Genomic DNA, 21,778 nt, shown 5'->3' with positions numbered 1-21,778 from the left:
CTGTGATTATATTTGAATTAATGGTTTATACGAGAAATTTGGGTGAAGCAAACGACTTGATGACCAACGGAAAATGTAAGAAATAGGGGTGACTATGCATTGGGATTCTTCTGACTAGTTCATGAGTACCCGTGCTAAGGGCTCAAGCTCTCTGAATTTATGTTCATGAAATGTTTCCTGTCAAAAGTCTCTCATAAATAAGACATAAGTTGGATAATAGATTTTATATAAGTTTTTATTGCAGTGTCTTACGGAATAATTATATAGCTGTAGGTTCCCTACGAATGGCAGACAGTAGATTCAAAACTACCGCGGTGGCGCCGCCATCGCTGATGTAGGTGACGTCATCTCCCTCCACTCGAGGGTCCAGGTAACATCAATTCGTTCTCTGCCAGCTTCTGGTGAACATCGGTGGTCGGTGCAGACTTTTTTCTTCGTTTGTTGGGAAGTATTATCTCTCCAATATCGGTGAAGTATTCAACTCCGTGTTTGTAGGATTGAAGCTGAATTTCTATTCTGTAATTTTGTGGTATTACCATCATGTCGGCCTCTAGTCCTTCAGTAGGTAGGGTTTGCGCCGGAGGGTGCAAAACTAGGTTGGTTAAACTAATTTATGATTCGCACACTAAGTCTATTAAGTGTAGGGGTTTTGAGTACTCTAAAGAATCTACTTGTGATGAATGCAAGGATTGGAGTGAACAACAGTGAAAAGTTTTTGTTTCTCACTGCCTCTTCTGCTTCTTCATCGAAGCACCTGTTCCTATTCCTTCTCCTTCTCCTCTTATTATGTCTCCGATCTTGAGTCCTCCTACTCCTGCTCCTGTAACTCCTTTGCCAACTTCCAGTAGAGTTTATCCTGACACCATTGCCAGCCTCGAGTCTAAATTTGAAAAGAAATTCGATGTATTAGCTAATACGGTGATGCAGTTAGGTTTATCTGTAAAGTCTTTCATAGGATAGACGTCTAGTAAAGTGAAAAGTGTCAGCGCAGTGCTATCTGAGCGGGTGGCTGTTTGTCCCGATAGTTCTCCCAGATGAAGGTCACTGTTTCGCTCTCCGCCTCGGGGAGAAGACATACCGGAGGTCCAAGGGAGACAGTCGCTTCGTCCGTCGATCCTGTGGTGCGACAGCAGGATTCAACTAAACACCATTGGAAAGGTGTAGTTAGGTAATCGGTTATCGACAGAGTCGAGTGATTCGTTGCTGGTTAAACGTCGTAAGTGGCGTGATTCTTCAGTCTCACGTTCGTTGAGACATTCGACTGAAGAGGTGCTATCTCCGCCCCTTGTGAAGGGGTACAGAGAAGTAAATATCTCTCGCCCATCGTGTAGCGTAGCTATATGGACTTTGCCTCGTATTCTTACGACAGTGACAGGTGCCTTCGACTTCGCATGCAACAGATAATTCGACTGGCGCGAGACCACCGGTGGTGATCGTGTCGAAATCCACGACCCCAGTTACGTCGACTTAAACTCAAGAAGACGAGAATTTAATTCCGTTACGTAGACAGTTGCAAGAGCTGATGAGCTGGATGAAAGAAAACAAACAATGTATGAAGAATAATGAACACTGGCTAGCCCCTCACATACAGGGGAGGGGTAAACCAAAGGTGAAATGATCGCCTTTTTAACTGTATATTTTGTTTGCGAACATGTTCGCTTTCTTTCAAGAAAATATTACAGTTAATCAACGATAAAATTCTTTCGGCAATAATGTTGCGACTCGTCGCACGTGCAACTTTTCTAGTCCGTGGCCACGAAAATTTGTTCTCAAAAACCTTACAGACTTGATAGGCCAGGAAGAAGAAGAACAACACTTATGTCCCGTGCGTGCATTAAGATATTATCTCCGCAGAACAGAGTTTTCTGGGAGAGTTAATTGTAGAAGCACATTCTCTAGCTAACGACGCAGTGTTTCCTTTACTGAGAGTGAAAGCGCACGAAGTTTGAGTGGTAGCGACTTCTCTCGCTTTTGGACACTTGTCGCTATCCGCTATCCGTTATCCTACAAATTACCCTTTGGGAGGTCTAAATATGTGTTTGCTACGCATTATTTGAAAGAAATCGAAACAGTGTTTGAAGATTGTAAGTTTCTCAGTGCACTTTCGGTAGCTGGCATGGTGTTGGGAGGAACGACATATGGGGTTGCTCCCTCTGTTAGCCTATGTTTCGCCTTGTACCAAGGTTGGCGAGTTAAGGGAAGTCTGGAGGTACAATGTACCTGGAGTACTCACCAATCATTTTAGTGTCAGTTTTGGTGGGTAAAGGTTTTTATTTCAGTGTAGGTGACAGTTTTTTCATGTTGGTTATTTCTGGTCTTAGCCCAGGGCAAGGGCGATATTTTCTTGTATCTTCGTTCAGTTGGCGGTGAACACCATGACTACGAGGGTCTTCCACTCCATGTAGGGGCACCCATTAGTCATATTCCAAGCCTTCTACTATGTAAGATGAGTTCCAACCAGAGGCAGTATTCTCCTGCAGTAGCTGTCTTAGAAGATAAGGTACAACAGGCACTAACAGTGCTTTTGGGTATACTTTATTTTCAAGAATCGTATACGATTGTTGAAGTAAAACTTACATCCACAGTCCCCCATCCTTGCAATGGGTAATCAGCCATATAATTGTTCAGTAAGACACTGCAATAAAAATGGATTTTTATTATAAAATTTAATTTTAATGCATACTTACCGAACAATTATTAATCAAAGCCCTCCCTCCTCCCCACTGGTGGATGGCTGGGCAGAATGAATTGATGTTACCTGTACAGTTGTACCTATAGCTCCCTCGAGTGGAGGGAGATGACGTCACCTACATCAGCGATGGCGGCGCCACCACAGTAGTTTTGAGTCTATTGTCTGCCATTCCTAGGGAACCTACAGCTATATAATTGTTCGGTAAGTATGCAATAAAATTTAATTTTATAATAAAAATCCATTTCTAACTCTATATATGTAGATGTCTGTCTTATGCTTAATAGATTAATATGCATTGTTTATTTTTTCTATTCTACAGTGAAGGAGGTTTTTTTAAGGCACACCTAATATTTCCAAGAGAATACCCCCTCAGGCCACCAAAAATGAAGTTCATTACAGATATATGGCATCCGAATAGTAAGTACCATGGACTGTCGAAAGTTCTGAAAATCGGTAGTTATTAAAACTTACGTAATAAGATTTACGGGGTAGGTCACGTACTGTGTCTGACACTTCGTCATCTTGTGAATATTTTGAAGCAGCACGTGACCTGTGTGTTTGGGGAAAAATTCTGTAAATGAAATAATAAAAAAAATATCCTTTTTCTACCAAATCAATGGGATTTAAATAGCAGGGGAAGTGGAAGAAGTATCAACACAAGGGGTTTTTCCTAACCTCTATACACAGATGGTTTTGTAATGTAGCTGTCTAATACTTCAGATATAAGATGAATTCCTTTGAATTTACGATAATTTTTTTACCTCGTCTTGCCTAAAGATAATTTTATAGGCAAAAATATATGGTAATTGTCTGTGTCAGTCTTTGTTCTGTATCATACTGAAGCTTTATTGTTTTGTCAATGACTAGGGAAACCTTTAGATTAAGTACTATGAATAACATTATTTTGAATTAGACAACTTTTTTATGATTATTCAATCTGTGTATATGTCGATCCAGAAGCCAAAATGTTTTAGTTAGGAAATCCACCTGCCGTACAATAAAATGTGCATAGAATTTTTTTTTAAATGGGGTTCCTTTTATCTTACTATTTTCTTTGACATATTCTAAGTTGCCGAGAGATTTGTTCTTATTTTAAGCAAGGAAAATGTTAATAAGCCAGCATAAAATTATGTAGTTTATTTAAAATGTAGTTTTTGATTAGAAAATAAATTTACTCTGGTGTGCATGCCCTTCCTCCAAACAAATAGAAATCCAGCTCACTATAAAGAGGCATAAAAAACAATTCTCCCATATGTTTTGTTAACTCTTGATGCATTGGTCTCAAATAGTAGTTATTTGAACCTTAGGTCACAGTACTTGAATGCGAATATGTGTACAGTTCAAATTTGTGATTAAAAGTTTTTCCACCCCTAGTTGAGAAGAACGGCGACGTGTGCATTTCAATTCTACACGAGCCAGGCGATGATAAATGGGGTTACGAAAAAGCATCGGAGCGCTGGCTTCCCGTGCACACAGTCGAGACCATTTTAATCTCTGTCATCAGTATGTTAGCAGATCCTAATGATGAGAGTCCAGCAAATGTTGATGCAGCGGTAAGTGCTCTATTTTGGTTTCACTTTGTCTTTTATATTACGTGAATTTATTTTGTTTTCACTTTGTCTTTTATATTACATGAATTTATTTCGTTTTCACTTTGTCTTTTATATTACATGAATTTATTTTGTTTTCACTTTGTCTTTTATATTACATGAATTTATTTCGTTTTCACTTTGTCTTTTATATTACATGAATTTATTTTGTTTTCACTTTGTCTTTTATATTACGTGAATTTGTTGTTGTTTTCACTTTGTCTTTTATATTACGTGAATTTATTTTGTTTTCACTTTGTCTTTTATATTACATGAATTTATTTTGTTTTCACTTTTTCTTTTATATTACGTGAATTTATTTTGTTTTCACTTTGTCTTTTATATTACGTGAATTTATTTTGTTTTCACTTTGTCTTTTATATTACATGAATTTATTTTGTTTTCACTTTGTCTTTTATATTACATGAATTTGTTGTGGGAATATTAGCAGTTAATCCCTGTGTGAGATAATGCCTAACTTCATCTTTTGAATGGCAAATTTCAGTTGATGTTAAATGTTCTGTGCCAATTGCCCGAGCTGTAGGGCTCTTTGCCTTTTACATTTAATCCAATCCATTCTATTTTATTCCCCTCCTTAACTCTGTAGCTTTACCTTGCTTTGATTTTTCTACTTAAGAGTTGAAATATGAAGTCTTGTTTACCAGTCTTTAAATTAAACTAAAGCAAGACAATTTATTGGTATTGCAAATCAACGTAGAAATGTATCTTCCAAGTTTTGGGGATTTATTGAAAAAGTCAACAGCATTCTGAAAGATTTAAACACTTGCAGAGTTCTGTAATTGTAGTTATATTGAAGCGAATCCTTAGTGAGAAAATTTTGCACTGACCAACTAAAGTAGCTTAAAAATTTAAAGATGTAAGTAAGTTTACAAATCATAAGGCTATTATTCGAAGAAGGATATCAATCTATATCAATTAAAAATTGCCTAGACACCGCTTTAATTGGAATAAGTTTTTGGAGTTGACTTCCTTCATTTATCCCTTTTACCCCCACCATCAGGTTAAATTTCGAGCACATTTTGCTATATAATTTTTTTAAATTGCTCTAAAAAGCTTAATTTTTGTCCTAGAGAGGTCAGGTTGGTCTCATTCTTTTGGAAAATGCCTGAAGTTTCTCGTATAATTATCAAAAATATGTAAAAATATGTAATTAACAGTGTTTTGCAAGAACGTACCGGTACGTCCTTTGGGGGTGAAAGGGTTAATTGTTAGGTCTTTCAGAATTTTGAGTTGCTGCATATCTTATTAGAAAAATGGTCGCTTATGAGAGGGACATTACACTATTTATTGACAAATTTAAACAGCAAGATAGTTATGTTGCCGTGTTTCTAGTAACTTGAGCATTCCTTATTGTTCCCCACAGAAAGACTTTCGTGAGGACTATGCTGTCTTTAAAAAGAAAGTTGCGCGTTGTGTTCGAAGAAGTCAAGAGGAATAGGAAACTTAGGATTTAAACTTTAACCCGGTAAGTAGATTTATATTTTCCTTATTAAATCACTTTACAAGTAATGTGTTAATGAATGTTAGTTTGTTCTCTTGGTGATTTCTTATGGTTAAGAATTATTATATTCTATTTTCTATTGATAGTGTCTCAGAGTAGAATGGTGATCAGGCCTACGGCATTTCTAGAAAAATCTGTTACATAGTAAAATATATACCAGATGGTTAGAGGACTGCTGTGGGTCATATTTGATGTGTTGAGAACCTAAGGTTGTAAGACAAAATGTCTTCTTTCCCACCCTTATCCCCACATAAAGGGGTCGCGTCAGGTACGGTTTATAATTTGGCAGAGGATTTTTACGAATGTATGCCCTTGCGGTCATCAACCATAGTTAATGGCAGTGGGCCTAACTTTTGGCTTAATAGTAGTCCGACTGCAAAGCAGCAATTTCCACGGTTATTGGCAGTTGACGTTTCTCTGTACGTGGGAGAGAGAATGTTTTCCAATATTTCTCTTGAGAATAAAGAAAGATGACCAGATTACATGCTACTTTATGCACTCCTTAGGAAGTGCCACCTTAAGTGTTTGTAATCGCCTTCCTACAGAAGCATCATCGCACCTGATCGTACCACTAATTGTGAACTCTTAAGCCACTTCATCTGTTTGGGATGGAATTATCTCGCCTGTATGCAATCACCCTTTCTTACTTGAGAACCACCACTTTTTATTCTGTGATCGTGCACAACTACGAGTGCCACCTCACTTTTTCATGATTCACTTGCTATGCCACCTCACCTATCACCCTAGCACATTTTTTCATTGGACCCCTAGCATTCACATACTCAAGCACTCTTGTCTATTCATGCTCATTCACCGGACTAGATCATTCACAAGGTTGCACTTTAGATAAGTTTTCATTGTAGCGGTAGCTCCTTATGAGACGAGGCATCTCTTCTAAGACAATGGTTGCAACGTTAGTTTAGAATAAGAGGTGGAGTGTCTGGCTTTCGGAGTCATTCCGTTATTTCCCAGATTGGACTTTGATGTAAGTGAGCTTCCAGACCGAACAACTGGTCTATAAAAGTTAGCTATAGAAGTATTTCCCCCATCCTCATTCTGAGGATATACATTTTTTCTTGACTGTCTGTCTGCAGACAGAAACCTATACCAAGCCATAAATTTCTATTCTCAATGGGAGATGATAGGAGTCGACCCTCCTGCACCTTTATCAGGTCCGAATGTAGTGACATCTCGGAATTTAAACCATGAAGCTTCATCTGTGGTGGATAATGTGGGAGGGTGGGCTGTGGCAGCCTAGCAGTATCAGCTGAACTCGGTTGAGTCCCTTGTTAGGCTGGGAGGAACGTAGAGAGTAGAGGTCCACTTTTTTGTTTTGTTTCATTTGATGATGCCGGCTACCCCCCAAAATTGGGGAAGTGCCTTGGTATATGTATGTAGTACGGTTATAGGGTTCTTCCTCCATCTTGAGAGTTAGCCTCCTGTTAAAAGATAAGGGTTTGTAATTGTGTAGAAACAAATCATAAATTTTAAAAGTAATTTGTATTTTTTCTTCAAGTTTCACATCCCATCTCAACCCCCTTGCAAATCCTACATAAAGGTAAAAGAGGTTACTTAGTGTGCAGGAGAGAGAGAGCTAGGCTTCCCTGCCACCTACACCTACACCTCTTTAATTAGTTGAGTTCCAGCCAAGCTGAAATCATCCTCTATTAAAGGATTCTGGTTTTTATAGTTAAGGAAAATATAAATTGCTTTTAAAAATTTGTGATATTTGAATGTTTTAATTATCATAATCCGTAGAATTGGAGTTATTTTTTAGAATCTTATTCATTTCTTCATCTAGTTTTTAAATTCATATCAGTTTTATTATTTTTTTTTTTTTAGGTAAAATTGTGTTTATACAAGCTAGTCAAGAAGCCAGGTTTGGTCAGACTATTTTATAAATTTCCAATGGTTTATTATCCATCTTTTCATGACCCTTAATAAAGGATGTTGCACACAATTTACCTTGTATTGAATGCATTACTTGTGGTTCGTCATAGCAATTCTGTGGCTCTCAGCTCATTCCAATTTTCATCCTCGGTTGATGATTGGGTTAAATCAAATGCAAATATGACTTATGGTCAAAGTACTATATATATATAGTTATAATTCTTTAACCATCTGTAACAACAATTGTGATAGGATTTTTTTTTCAAACTTTGATAATCAATGGTCAAGCTATTTGTAGTTCATTCTTTTACCATCTGTAACAGGATTTTTTTTCAAACTATTTGCTAACCCTCGGTCAAGCTGTTTATAATTATAATTCTTTTGCCATCTGTAGCGGGATTTTTTTCAAACTATTTCCTAACTAATGGTCAAGCTGTTTATAATTATAATTCTTTTGCCATCTGTAACGGGATTTTTTTTTCAAACTATTTGCTAACAAATGGTCAAGCTCTTTATAATTATAATTCTTTTGCCATCTGTAACAGGATTTTTTTTTCAAACTATTTGCTAACCCATGGTCAAGCTGTTTATAATTATAATTCTTTTACCATCTGTAACAACATCTGTAATTGAATTTTTTTAAAAACTTTTGATAACTAATTCTTTTTCTATGTCAGGTTGTCCAGAACGTGAATTTTTCTTTCCTCCGTTGCAGGTATTCAGGAGTTGAAAAGGCAACGGTCATTCCCAGAGATCACTTGGGTCTCCCTTTGCTGAAAGCGTCCACCGACTTTGTGATTTGCATGTAAGACATTTAGTTATCACAAGCAAATGTTGGTGATAAATTAAAAAAAAAAAAGTGATAAAAAAAAGAGAGAGGCCACCTTGACTGATTGTGAAGGAATGCATATTGGTATTAGAACAAGGAAACGTCAAATAAAAGAACATTGGGCATCAGGAAACGAAAACAAAGACTTCAAGTGTGTGCATTAAAAAAAAAAAAAGTGTCGTCATGGTGCAAAAAGAAACTGGGACCAGATGATAATACTTTGCGAGTTGAAGCCAAAACGGCGGATGATTTGGCATCCATGTGGCATTACAGTATGTCTGAATCAGGGTCACACATTGTGAATAATCATGAATCATTTTTTCAAGAAGAAACCTGTCCCCTCCCTCAGTGAAAGCAACGGAGTATTAGTGGAAAGAAGAAGAAGAACTTTTTAAAGTAGGCATTGACTTCACCTAACTGTGTCTCACAGCAAGGCTTCAAACTCGAGAGTTTTTGCCAAGTTGCTTCATTACGTGCGGATGCTTTTCTTTGTACTGTATTATATAATTTATACATTTTAAGGAATAACTTGATTTTTCTAATCAGAGGAGTTTGCTGCCTTGCTCAGGTCTATGAGGAAAGACAAGGAAAAGGGAATGAAATAAAACAAAAACAAGATGGCTTTCCTTATCTCGTATCCACAGTGCTCTTATAGGTAATAAACTATTTGATCAAACCCTTATCATCATCATTATGCAAAGCAAATTATTTAAGCATTTTGAATCATTGAGCTTCAATCCCAGCTTCATTTTTTAAGATTTTATTTTATTTGGCCTCTCAAAAGTTGGCTTCCTTTAAGTTAGTCCTGAGCAAGACACTTTAGTTCTGACTGGTGGATAAAGGCGAGGTATTTATTTTTTTTTCATTATAATGTTTCGATACGTTGACATGGATTCAGAATTTTTGCCAGCATCAAAATTTTTTTCTCCCAAATGCCTCAGGTTTGAATCTTGCAGCCAAATTTTGGAAGGGTATAAATCACTTACAAAAAATTGCTTTAATCTGTGTACAAGCTATAGTAGTTTACATTTAACTAATTTCTTCTGTTTTTTTTTTTTTTTGTCAATTGCAAGGAAGAGAATTGGATCTCATCTAAACTTAACAAAATGAAGATTTAGATAGGTCATATTTTTTAGATATTTTAGAATTTAGAATTCCAATTAAAAATGATTGAGCCTTAAAACTTTATTAGGAATATAAAAAAAAATAAGTGCTGTTGCACAGGATTTTAACTCATTTTTTATGTGATAAAAAATGAAAATGGAAAGGTGTGTTAGATTTTGCTCACTTTTATCATGGAGAGGGGCACAAGTGTAGTCCTAAATTACAAATTAACGTCTTTTTCTGCTCAAGATGTCTCTATAGCCTTTAATTACCTTGTTATACTTTTTAGGCCATGGGTAATTTTAATTTTTGCAAATGTAAACCAACTTCGACAATTGAGAATGCTTGTACTTCATTACCCGGTACTACGTATATTGTATCTTGCGGCAATTGCCCAATTTGATTATTTTTTGTCAACTATAATTTAATTATGGATTGAAAGCAACTCCACTTCAGAATTAATGTGAATTTTAGGGTCTTGTTACACTGCATTCTGTTTTGATTATTGAGTGGCCTCAAAATAGCTGGAATTTCAAGGATTTTTTTTATACATGGCAGTTCGTTTCTTTTTCTGTCTCCCTTCCGTCACCCGGAAGGACTTCAGAACGGCTTATTTTTTAGCGAACGTAACTTTTATACTTTTAGTCAGGAAATTCAACCGATTTTCTTTCTGGATCACTGAATTGCGTTTTCTCAAGTACAGCTCATCATCCCACCTAGCTTGACTGCTGTGTTAGTTGACTACATGTTATCCCACCCCCCATGAAGGATATTTAATACCTCAAAGTTTTAAGTTGTCTCATTGTGCAAATGTTGGGGCCATGGAATGACAGCGACAGTAGCTTGGGCCCTCCGAGGAGTCGATCCGAGGAGGTAAAGTTACGTCTAGAGGATCAAGTTATCGGCTGAAGAAAGGCGGTGGGCAAAGCTCTTTGTCTTTGTCCGTTTACCCATGAAATAATGAATGCCCCCAGTATGAAAAAAAAGTGTGATATGATAAGGGACATTATGAACTGCTACTGTGAACATTTGTTTTATACTTTTTTTCCATATTCCTGCAATATGTTTTAAGTAACAGTTTGTAGTTGTCCTCAATATTCAATAAACACCAGCTTCATTAGTATTTTAATTTTCCTCAAAAATTTGTGAAAAATTTGTGTATTTGTATTTGTTCCTACACAAATACAAACGGAAAACGATAACAACGAAGAGGGGGAATAAGGCAAGGTGTTAATGACCGACAGGTAGTTGACTACTGATGGCGGGATGCAAGACACCCCCCTCCCCTCCCTGACTCTGACAACTCACTTCGATATCAGCTGTCAGTGGGAGCGGGATGTTCTTTGCCTCTAAATATTAAACACTTTACTAACAATTTTCTTTCTCTTTTCCAGCTTGTGATTTTGGTCATAATGCCGGCAACAATGCCTTGGGGTGCTGGGGGTGCTGTCGAAGCCTTATGGCACCTTTATGATTGTAGTGACGGGATTCTCACTGGACATGCCCTGCTTGCAGAGGTCATGTATTACCTTGCGATGAGCGTCGGGAGTGACCATCCTCCCAGTGGAAGATGTATGGCAGGAGAATGAAAAATTCGAAGAGATATTCTTCGCCTTCCTCGAAGTCGAAGTCCCGACTTGCTTCCTTCAACCCTGGTACCCTTTTTCATAAACCTCCTCTCGGAGCAAATCGAGCAAGAGTGGTGGCCATTTAACCTTAGGGGAAGCCCAGGGGAAAGAGGGTGTACCGTCTTCCCTAAAGAAATAGTGAGACCGCCTCAAGGGGAGCTTATTTGCAGATGCATTGCAGTTGCTGTGGCCTGATATTGTTTATAAAGTTCCCCTGTGTTGGCTAAACTGCAGCAGACCTTAGCAGCGAGATGCCAGTGGAAGGATCGTGCCACATCAGACATCAACCTTCATGTGTCTTAGGAGAAGTCTTGCGCCTCTTCTGCCCCTTCGGAGATGTAGTTGGAGACGAGCCTCCTCAGCGCCTTTCTCACGGGAAAAGACTACTTTTCAGAGGTAGGATGAATGAGTGCCCAACCCTCACCTTTCAAAACTCTGTGAACCCTTATGCCTCGGCCTTTGTGAGAGCCTTCTTCGGATGAGGATTGTAGTCTTGCCTTGCACAGGCGATTGTACTCCTCTCCTGTACAGTAGGTTCTTCAAGAGATGATTTTGCTAGGTTCCAGGCGATCCCCTTTAGTGTCTCTCTCCTAAGGGCATTCACCCCTACTTACTTCTCACTCAGAGAGAGCCTCATTCTAGTGCTTCTCCAGAAGTGCCCAGAACACTACATTCTGAATATTCAGATTCCAGCACCTCTAAACCACTTGGCATGTCATCATAGAACACTTACACAGGACAGGCATCTGCGTTTCTCCACGCATTTCAGTTGGACATGTTGCTGATGCAAAAGCCTTTCCTATTAGTCCAGCTTCTCGACACATTTTGCCTCAAACAAGCACTCTTCATCCAGACAGGACTCACCCTTTACCAAACGTGCTTCCCTGAGCACATTACGTGTTCTTCCAGAGGAATTCACAGTACCCTTCCTTTTGAACGCACTAATCGCATACCTAAGGAACACACTAGGCATATCACCCCAGAGCATGTTAGAAGCATCACCACAAAACACACTAAAATGTACAAATCTCGTCATGCCAGATCATCCTAGGTATACTGTTCCTGAATGCAATAGACTTATTTCACCGAAGCCTTCTAGGTGCCCTTAGGGTGGTAGGTCAGATTGACTTTATCTCCCAAATCCAATCCTTTATTTAGACCGATCTGGGAGACAGTCAGTAGAGTACATACTCCCCTTCCGAGGATAGGTCGAAGCCAGCGGACTCTCTGATAAGGAGCGAGGCTTCAAGGCAAGTGGAATATCCTTCGCCTATCACTTCTCCAACATCGGCCGCATCCGGAATTTGACTCCGAGGATGTTAATAGACAACAGGCGCAGGTCAACGTGTATTCCAGAAAAGAAATTGGTAACGATGAAGGTTGTGCTAGCCCGAGGGGACATGTGTAAGAATATTGTAGACGACCTCTCTCGGGATTGCTGAGGGGAAGACCCTGATTTTGACTGAGGAATCCGACATCTACCAAAACCGGTGGCCCTAAACCTCTGGACACCAAGGCAGGCGAATCGGATACGACTTTCCTCCAAGTTCTTCGATATATCCGGAGGATCAATGTATTTGGAGAAGCTCTTTCATCTCCAAAAGGCAGGAAAGCGGCCATTGACAAGTCTCTGCTGTGCTCCTGGTTTCGTCAGGGAAGCGTTGGAGAAGGTTTCTGGGGAGGAGGATTCCTTGAGAGCGGGAAAGTTTTCCCGCCTGATTCCAGGCAAAGGAAATACAAGTCTCAGGAGGGCTATCCTTCCCCTTTCCCTGTGGCTCCGTCAGTGTTGACCATGATGCCAACTGTCTTGACAGACTTGTTAACAGCAGCAGCAGTACCCATTTTGGCAGCTAAGGTCCATTGGTCAGGGACGGTTGACTGCCAGGTACAGATTGTCCAAGCCTGACAAGAAGGAAGCCCTTTAAGATATCGTCTTTACGGGAGTGCACGTAGTCGAGGTCGAGTCTAGTTCCCGATACACCATTTAGTTAACCTATGAACCAATTGGGTTCTAAAGAGGAGAGATGTGTTGATGTCTAGGTTCCACAAACACATTGGCCGCCGAGAAGGCCTTACAATAACAAGCATAACTCATGCACTCATGCATCAAGGGTCCCTCACTATTCCTTGCAGCCACAGGAAAATGGAGGGGCACAAAATTATTGCCTCAAGCAGTATCCATCAAACAGCCACAAACCTCGACTCTAGTAAGGCCAAGGCAATCACTGCAGCCTCAAAAGCAGGCACAGAAAGATGCCACCTGTCTTCAGCCTTTGATTCTGAAGAGAATTCAGAATCAACCCCTTTAGATTCGCCCGAGACAGAAGAGGTAGAGGTCCAAGAATCCACAAAAAAGGGGACAATCCTTCTACAATACTACCAATGAGAGGATGCCTCAGAAAAAGTGGAGGAGCTGGGGGGTTCCAAAGTGCGGAAAGTTGCACGTTGGAAGTCTTCCGTTCTGGGTAACTCCTCTCGTTCACCAACTGTTCCTTGCCAGTGATTTCTCCTCCTCCTCCGACATCAGCATCGTATTGTCTAGGGTTTCCGAAATGTCTAGCATTTCAGGCAGAAGTCCGGGCCATGTTTGAGAAGAGCACCCTTAAAGAGATCAAGGACAATTTTCCTGGCTTCTACAGTTGACTTATATAGAAGGCTTCGGGAGGTTGGAGACCAGTCACTTATCTCTGCCTTGAACGGGTTTGTGCAGCGAACCCCGTTCAAGATGGAGACGGCAGCAACTTTCAGGAACGTGATCAGGCCCTAGGACTTCAAGATCACCATTGACCAGAAGGATGCATGTTTTCCTATACCAATTCATCCATCTTCTAGGAAGTAGTTAAAAGATGATGGTAGCTAGCAGAGTATTCCAGTTTAGCTTATTAATTGCTCCTCAAGTCAACGGTGATTAACCGATTCTGGCCAAGTTGGAGGAAATCCTTCTCCATTGAAGCAAACTTTTGTTTTGACAATTTGGGGCTCATTGTAAATCTTTAGAAGTCTTGTGTTGATGCCCACAAGAAGACTTGCATATCTAGGTATGGACATCGTCATAGATCGTAATGTTCCAGTAGTCTTCTTTCTCACAGAGGTAGCCCTACCCCACTTGCTAGCCCATCAATAACATGACCTACTACGGCATATGTCATCTTTAGAGATCCTAGTTCCTTGCGGGCATCTTCGCCTCCAGTCCCAACTGGGAGCTAAACAGCACTGGTATCAACACCTGAACCATCTGCTCTCACTAGTTCTGTTAGGGTAAGAAGCCTTAAGGGATCTTCAGTGGTGTTTAGAGGAGTCGAACATCCAGGAAGGATGCCCTCAGTCATCTCGGCCTCTAGAGTTTTTGCTCTTCCCAGCTACATCTAACCTACCATACCGGGTTCTAAGTTCCAGGATGAGCACCCTAAGGTAATAATGATCAGTGGGTGAGATCTGTCACTGCCTCCAGAAGAAGAGCACACACTAAAGTTACAAGGAAATTAATGCACGATTGCTGCTGCTCTTCCTAGGAAGTGTCTGAAGGAAAGAATAGGAGGGAGGGAGGAATTGATATTGTACAAAGGTGAGAGTGATCTCTCTTGTATGCTTGCTAACATGAGTGGTTCAGTAGTTCCTACTGATCAGGAATAGGTGCGCTACCTCTCGAGTTTGTTTATATGAGTACAAGGAAAAGTTCCCAGTCAAAAATCATTCCCAAGTATTTGTCTTTAGGTTTGGGCTTTCAGATCAGACAATCGTAATTCTGAAATTGTAAAAGTAGCCTCGATCTTGTCTTAAAAAGGCTCCAAAAAGGTCATTCCAAGCTTATCACTGGAGGACACCTGAGAAATGGAAGCAGTGCTTTTGGAATGACCGAAGACCAGCATGTATGATAAGTCCATGGAGTCAACAAAGGCTTCTTTTCTGGAGCCTAATGGAAATATCGCTGCCTGGCAATTTTTCAGACCAGAGTTCAAAACCCATTCAACCTGGAAATGATAATCACTACAAATGTCTGCAATCTCAAAAGGTTCGAACTGAACATGGCCTGACAAGTACCAGTGTGGCCAAGAGGAGTACAATCTCGTGAAGAGCTGACGGAAGAGGACTGGAGAAACTTGTAAAACTTGCAGCACAGAATTCTAGGATCATTTCATCTGTTCCATGGCTAGAGATGGAACCTGAAAGGTAGGTATGGAATGTATTTAGATGGAATAGAAGGAATTTGTAAGGCATAGCATCCATTACTGACAACAAAGGACAATCTCTGCATCTGATCCCCGTATCTTCCTTCAAATACCCCTCCTGGATTGTGCCTAGGAAAGTCAAGAATGGATGGAGTAGGCTGGGAACTTCCTCAAACTCGAGAAAAATGTCATAGCCGACCTCAAAGCTTGGGCTGTCTCTCCGGCAAACGACCAAAGCCCTTGAGGGATATTATACAGTACTGTGGAAGGAGTATCAATACATGGCATCCCCTTCCACCATTACTGTGACATCACCTAATTGAGAGGTAGATGCGAAGTCCAACATTATGCAATCCTTTGAGCAACTAAACACTACAGTATAAGCTTTTCAAAACATGGATTTGTATCCTCCCTAAAATCCAAACATCTAGGAATGAATAACTAGGAGACAGACTATGAATTAGCTTGTTAAGTGGCTTTCTGTATCTATGTAACAATACCTGGCTCCAGAGAGGAAGAGCAGTTATGTACCTAACCTCTGGTATATGGCTGGGGTTGAAGCCCAGAGCAGGGATCAGTCACTGTCTGTTAACAAGCAGTGGTATCTTCTCTCTTGGGAGTACCCAAGTACCTTGTGAAAGATGAGATCAAAATGATACTCCATTGTCCAGGTAAAGATATGGTGTTCAAGCTCCTAGATCACTAGCCCTTCTATCAGATGCAGCCTCATGTGATCAGCCACAGCCCAACCTTCCATCAGCTGTAATACAGATAATCGGCCATACACAGAACTAATCACATGGTACGGGGTGAACCTTGGACGTTGTTTCAGGTGATTAGCCCTTTGCGAAGCCACTCACCTCAGATCTGTACAGCTGTGTAGGCAGCTGCACTGGACACATGGCTGGGTACCCGAATCCGCACAGGATTGGTTACTATGGGAAATTCCTCCCTCAAATGAAGGAGAGATTTCTCCAAATCCTGCATGACTTCGTCTTATCCTTTTAGGAGGATCGCTTTATATGACTGGGGATGTTTACCCTCAATTGCCAAGTTGTTTGGTTCATAGGGAACAATTACCTAATAGCAATCACTGCTGCATCAGTCTTGCCTTGCAGATTAAACCTGAAAGTACTGGTCAATATTATGTAGTGGATTGAAGGTGAACAGCAGTTCCAGATCACTAAAAAGACTCCACAAGTACAGGTCGGTAGGTGAGCTCCATTGGCTAAGCTCTGTAGCGGCTTGAGGATTGTAAATACTACTGAACAGCAGTGCTGTGACACCAGGTTCTTGATCGCTAATCATCCCCAAAGGTACTAGTCGATCTGCGAGTTCATATCAGCATGATGCGGCACGAACAACATCCCTGTCGGCCAACTGAACAGTGTTGAGGAGCGGTCCAATTAGCACCGTTGACACTGCTGTGGCAGTTACACCTGGTTCACAATCTATATAAGACCCCGATGACGTGTGTGAGCTCCGTATCGGTACGAGGCAATAGAATGGATGACACCCCTATAACGACAAAAGGTTTTTATATGCAAAGGAACAACTACAAAGTAGAATACCAACAGCATACATAAGTACCTTTATAAATTACTGCATCAAGTGAATTATAAAAACAGATTACACATTTCAGGTAATATAAGTGAAAAATAAAAGTAAGACCTCACCCTAGGCAAGGAAGATTGAAAAATAATAAAAATATATGAATGTACAATAAACACACAGTACTGTACAGCAAAAAATCCTGACTTGTTTTTTTATGTCTGAAAAAGACAAATACAAAGTGCTCAAAGTCATTTAAAGCAAAAGAACTACAGTAAAAGAAGTAGAAGGCTATATTTTTTATGTCTATTCGACGAAAACTTGTCTGAGGTATTCAAAGAAAAATGAGGACAAATGAGTGATGTACTTTGGTGGAACAGAAAAGGACAGCATCACACGTGTGATAAATCTACCACGGATAAATCTATCAGGGACACCCATATTAGGTTGGCTTGGTGTGAGCAATCAGGTAAAAGTCTCCCACCATCAATAATCCGCAATATTCAGAGTGGTGATGAAATGGCCAAACCATAGGCATAAAAAAAGGTCATGTCTGAGGCCTTCATCCTGCAGTGTACTAGGAATGGCTGCATTTGTTGTTGTTGTTTGTGTAGTAAATCTATTCGTCAATAATATTTCTGACTCAGATTCATGAATCAGTAGGCCTACTTATGATCTCTCTCCTTGACTCAGAATCATGAATCAGTAGGCCTACATATAACTGCCTACTTATCTGTTTTGAAAAGCTATCAAAGAGTACTAGCAGGCCATCGTTAAATATATATTAAGGACTTTGCTAATTCTGAAATGGATTAACACCTATATTTCAATCATATTTAGGTTTGAATTTAGAGGTTTATATTGTTACTAAGGCATATACACGATTAGAACTCTCTTACTGATAAGAAAGTGTTTAGAAAGTGTTTAGAACATGTTCTAAACAGAATCTTTGACATTGATAAATCTACCACGGGGCAACGAGAGCAATGATTAATTAATTAATAAATTATTAATTCCAAAAACAATAACACACTATAATAAATCCTTTCTCATGGTTCAAATTATCCAATACCCAATACCCAGGACCCACTGAGTCCTGCCAGTAGCCAAGCCTTTTCACATCATCTGTAGCAAAAAAAACTTATTCTTCATGATGCTGTATTCATCCCCAACAACAACAACAACAACAACAAATGCAGCCGTCTCTATTCCAAGGACAAAGGCCCCAGACATATCAGTTCATGTCTGCAGGAAAAAGTTTCCTAATCGCTGATTGGTTGGACGAGATAATTCTAACCAATCAGCGATCAGGAAACTTTTCCGAGCTAAAAGGGCACCGCTGCGAGTCGGTGCAAATCTGCCTCGCTAAAAGAAATGGACTATAAGCTTTACTCGACTGAACCTATCCATGGGTTGCCTCACTACGCCCTTAGGGCTCTTTGCACGCTCACCGAGATCTCCCCACGCCCACAGTGATTTATAAATCTGAAAGGAATGCCCCTTTGTGATGATTACTTACCGGGGAAGAATCATTCTACATCCTTCATCTATGCCTTGATTTTCAGCTAAAGCAGCACTTGGAGGTAATATAATCTGTATTTTGTGTACATAATAGAGGAAAAACTGTCGGGCAGGCAACAAGGCGGGCCTTGACATAACAAGAACCCGGCAGCCCGATGCAACCAACATCGGAGAAGCCGCCTGTCTCATATGACTTGAGCCGCGGTGAAAACTGTGTGTGCGTGGCCGTTGCAAAGCCACGACCACCCAAAACAATATACCGAGCTACTGGCATTCTGTCGTTTCCTCCCATATAGGAGGCTGATGGCTAACGACAGAACCCAATACTCGGACACGAGTGGGCGCCGACGACGACGAGAGGAAAAACTACATCTTTATGATATGCAAGTCCAAGTAGTTCCTGTAATTGCGTCTACAGTATAACTTGCTGCAAATAAAGACCAGTTTAATAATAAACCCATCGGCAATATTACCATGCCGCTGCAACACTTTGAATAATCTGAATAAAGAACAATATGTTAAAAATCTTTTATTTTCCCTGAATATAAGATCTGAACACATTTATCTAAGTACTAAAACAAGTCTAAACATTTTACTAGATTAATTAAAAAAAGTGTTCCCTTAAGTGAAGAAAAATATTAACAAACCCTAGTTCCTATAGAGAAAAAAAAAGGAATCAACTTATACTTACGACATATCACAACACATTTTGACACTTGAAATATCACAGACTGCAGTGCATGAGATGAAAACTGTGGGAGTAACTGACTAGTTGATAAAATATGAAGCAAAAACAGTGTCTAAAACAGAGGAAAACCACTGGGTACTATAAGAGGGACATCTGGCTTCCTATTCGTTGCACAGTAAATGCGAAACTGTCCCTTTTAATGGCACAACGGATTTCTTTTCGTTTCTAGCTCAAAATTATATTCAGAATTTGAGTTTATGATGAGTATGAAAATATCAATAACTTAAAACAATTACACAGGCAACTAATATAAATAACTGCTGCTTATAGACTAAGTCAACACTGAAGGTCAGATGCATTACAGCAAAATATTTGACTTAATACATAAAAATATGTTTTGTACAAAGAGACAAACATTAGTTTATATTTACGAACACAAGTTTCTCATGAGTATCTGAAGTCGATTCATTATTACATGTATTGTACTTTTATAGTTTTATAAACAATTATTAAATAAAAAGCAGAGAAAAAGATGCATATAAAAATATTTAAGCAAAACCCTATAGTTTTCATCATTTTACGACGGAACGCTTAAGTAAATGCCATCTTTTTCGCTATGATTTTAGAGAAAAGCCTAATGGTCTCGTCTAAGAGGCACGTGAAAATTTCTTCCGCCGCTCGTAGCTTCACGAAAGCCTCGTCCTTGTCGTAACACGTCCAGTTGGCTTCCTCTGCCTGAAGCTCTTTCACCAACACCTGCAATGTAAATATTGCATTAAATTTTATGAGAAATTCAGTAAAGTACAAAATAGTACGATTCTAAAAATTACTACTATATTCCAAATAGCTATATGAATTAAAAAACCTATTCGATTAGAAATATACATAAGGCCTAGTCTATGGTATTCAGGTACAGAAATAAGACCATAGTTTTGGGAGGTCCATATGAGGACATGCTGGATGGGTGATGGTCTCACGAAGCCAGCACAAAAATGTATTTGTGGATACCTTTTTCTTCACCCTATCAGTGTTGAGGTGAAGTCCCAGCACTTCCCTTGTCTGAGGCATTTGCAATCTCTTTGGGTAATCCCACACTGCTCTTGGGGGACAGGGAAGTAAAGTATGTCATCCCCGCATCTTTGAGAGAAGAGGCGAAGGACTCGATAACGGAGTTGTGGACAGCCGAGTTCTGGGTCTTGACCTTAAACCCCAAGTTAAATGTAAATTATACCTTCTTACATCTTTCCGGATGCTGGAGACATACAAAATGCACAAAGCTCGACTACTTCTCCATTGAGGCTACGATTAGCAGGAAGACATTTTTGAGTGTCAAGGTCTCTATCTGACACTTAGGGTTCATACGTAGACCAGTTGAGCGAGCCTTGAACTCTCGTGACATCCTACTCCAGAGGTATAAGTTCTCTGAGAGGAAATGATAGCTAGAAGTTCTTCATAAACATCGACAATTCCCACGAAGACGAAATGTCTAAGCTCTTCAAATGTGAAGACCTGGCCCCAGGAGAAGCAATAGCGTTTTACCGCAGAGAATTAAGTACGTACAATAGTACAGTAGTTTCTCCCGACGGAGGTAGATGGAGAAATCGACATTCAGTTGCAGACTCTGACCAGAGAAGTATCTAGTCTACAACACCAAATGCAGATGGCCCATTTTCCCTGGTAGAAAGCACCAGAAGATTTTTTCAGGTACCCAAACATATCCTATGCAAGTGCCTCATGAAAAGCTATCCCCTCGGAGGAGATGCTGGATAGACGCCACTCTGAGCAGTGGTACCTCTGCAGATGGGGACATAGGGATTGTTTTCTCGGTTCCTCAAAGTAGAACATCAATAAATTAAGAAACCATTTGGTGTGTGGTGACTTGGGAGCCACATGGGTCATCCTGTCCTTCCATGTCATCAGCAGTCTGTTGGTAAGTCAACATGCAGTACACTGTATCAGACAGAAGGGCAGAAAGGTTTAAGCATCTCTGTCCCCAGGGAAGTTTGAAGGCATCCTTCCAGAATCGCGGATGGATCTGGAACCAAGAGAGCTGAACACTGGAAACTTCTTGTTCAGAAAATGGCAAAGAAGTCCAATCAATGGAGACCTCTAAAAGGCAAAAAGCATTCCTACCACCCCGACCCTACTACTTGTCCTTGGTGGCTGAGCATGTCTATTGGAACATTTTTCTTGCCTGGAATAAACCTCACTGACAGCTCTACTGCGTTGTCAAACGCCAAAGTGTGCGCCTTCTTCGCCAACTCCTTGCTTGTTACGTAAGCTACTATAGTAATGTTGTCGCTCATCAGCGCTACCGAGTGCCCTATCAAATTGTTGGAAAGTTTGCAATGTTAGAAGCGCTATTTGTATTCCAAACAGGTTAATGTGCAGGAGCTGTTTTACTGAACACCATGATTCCGAGGCAGTCTGGTTCCTCATGTGCACCCCATGCCCCCACCCTTCCTTGGATGCGTCTATGAACAGAAGCATCTCCGGAAGTGGGGAGTTGAGTGGAACTCCTTTGGTGAGGTTTTTGACGTTGCTCATTTCTTGTTCCACCGCAACCAGGAGATCAAGAGGATTGGTGGCTGCTGA

General features: G+C 40.1%; 2 protein-coding genes across 4 annotated transcripts in view; one reads left to right on the top strand and one right to left on the bottom strand.

Annotated features, from left to right (window-relative positions):
• Positions 1 to 10,743, top strand: part of LOC137635263 (ubiquitin-conjugating enzyme E2 G1) — a 31,080-nt gene extending 20,337 nt beyond the window's left edge. Inside the window, exons 3-6 of the mRNA XM_068367728.1 lie at positions 3,012 to 3,109; positions 4,067 to 4,245; positions 5,666 to 5,767; positions 8,409 to 10,743. Of these exons, the coding sequence (XP_068223829.1) occupies positions 3,012 to 3,109; positions 4,067 to 4,245; positions 5,666 to 5,740 (352 nt within the window). The 3' untranslated portion in view covers positions 5,741 to 5,767; positions 8,409 to 10,743. The remainder of the gene's footprint in view (positions 1 to 3,011; positions 3,110 to 4,066; positions 4,246 to 5,665; positions 5,768 to 8,408) is intronic.
• Positions 10,744 to 19,001: 8,258 nt separating this feature from the next.
• Positions 19,002 to 21,778, bottom strand: part of LOC137635262 (fap1 adhesin-like) — a 64,659-nt gene continuing 61,882 nt past the window's right edge. For 2 of the 3 annotated variants that reach the window (XM_068367727.1, XM_068367726.1), the window contains one exon: positions 19,003 to 19,939. In XM_068367727.1, coding sequence (XP_068223828.1) covers positions 19,775 to 19,939 — 165 coding nt within the window. In that variant the 3' untranslated portion in view covers positions 19,003 to 19,774. Of the gene's footprint in view, positions 19,940 to 21,778 lie in introns of all 3 variants that reach the window. The other variant, XM_068367725.1, reaches the window with a different exon arrangement.

Source organism: Palaemon carinicauda, unplaced genomic scaffold (assembly GCF_036898095.1).
Source record: "Palaemon carinicauda isolate YSFRI2023 unplaced genomic scaffold, ASM3689809v2 scaffold108, whole genome shotgun sequence".
Classification (NCBI taxonomy): Eukaryota; Metazoa; Arthropoda; class Malacostraca; order Decapoda; family Palaemonidae; genus Palaemon; species Palaemon carinicauda.
This window is presented reverse-complemented; position numbering and strand designations above follow the sequence as displayed.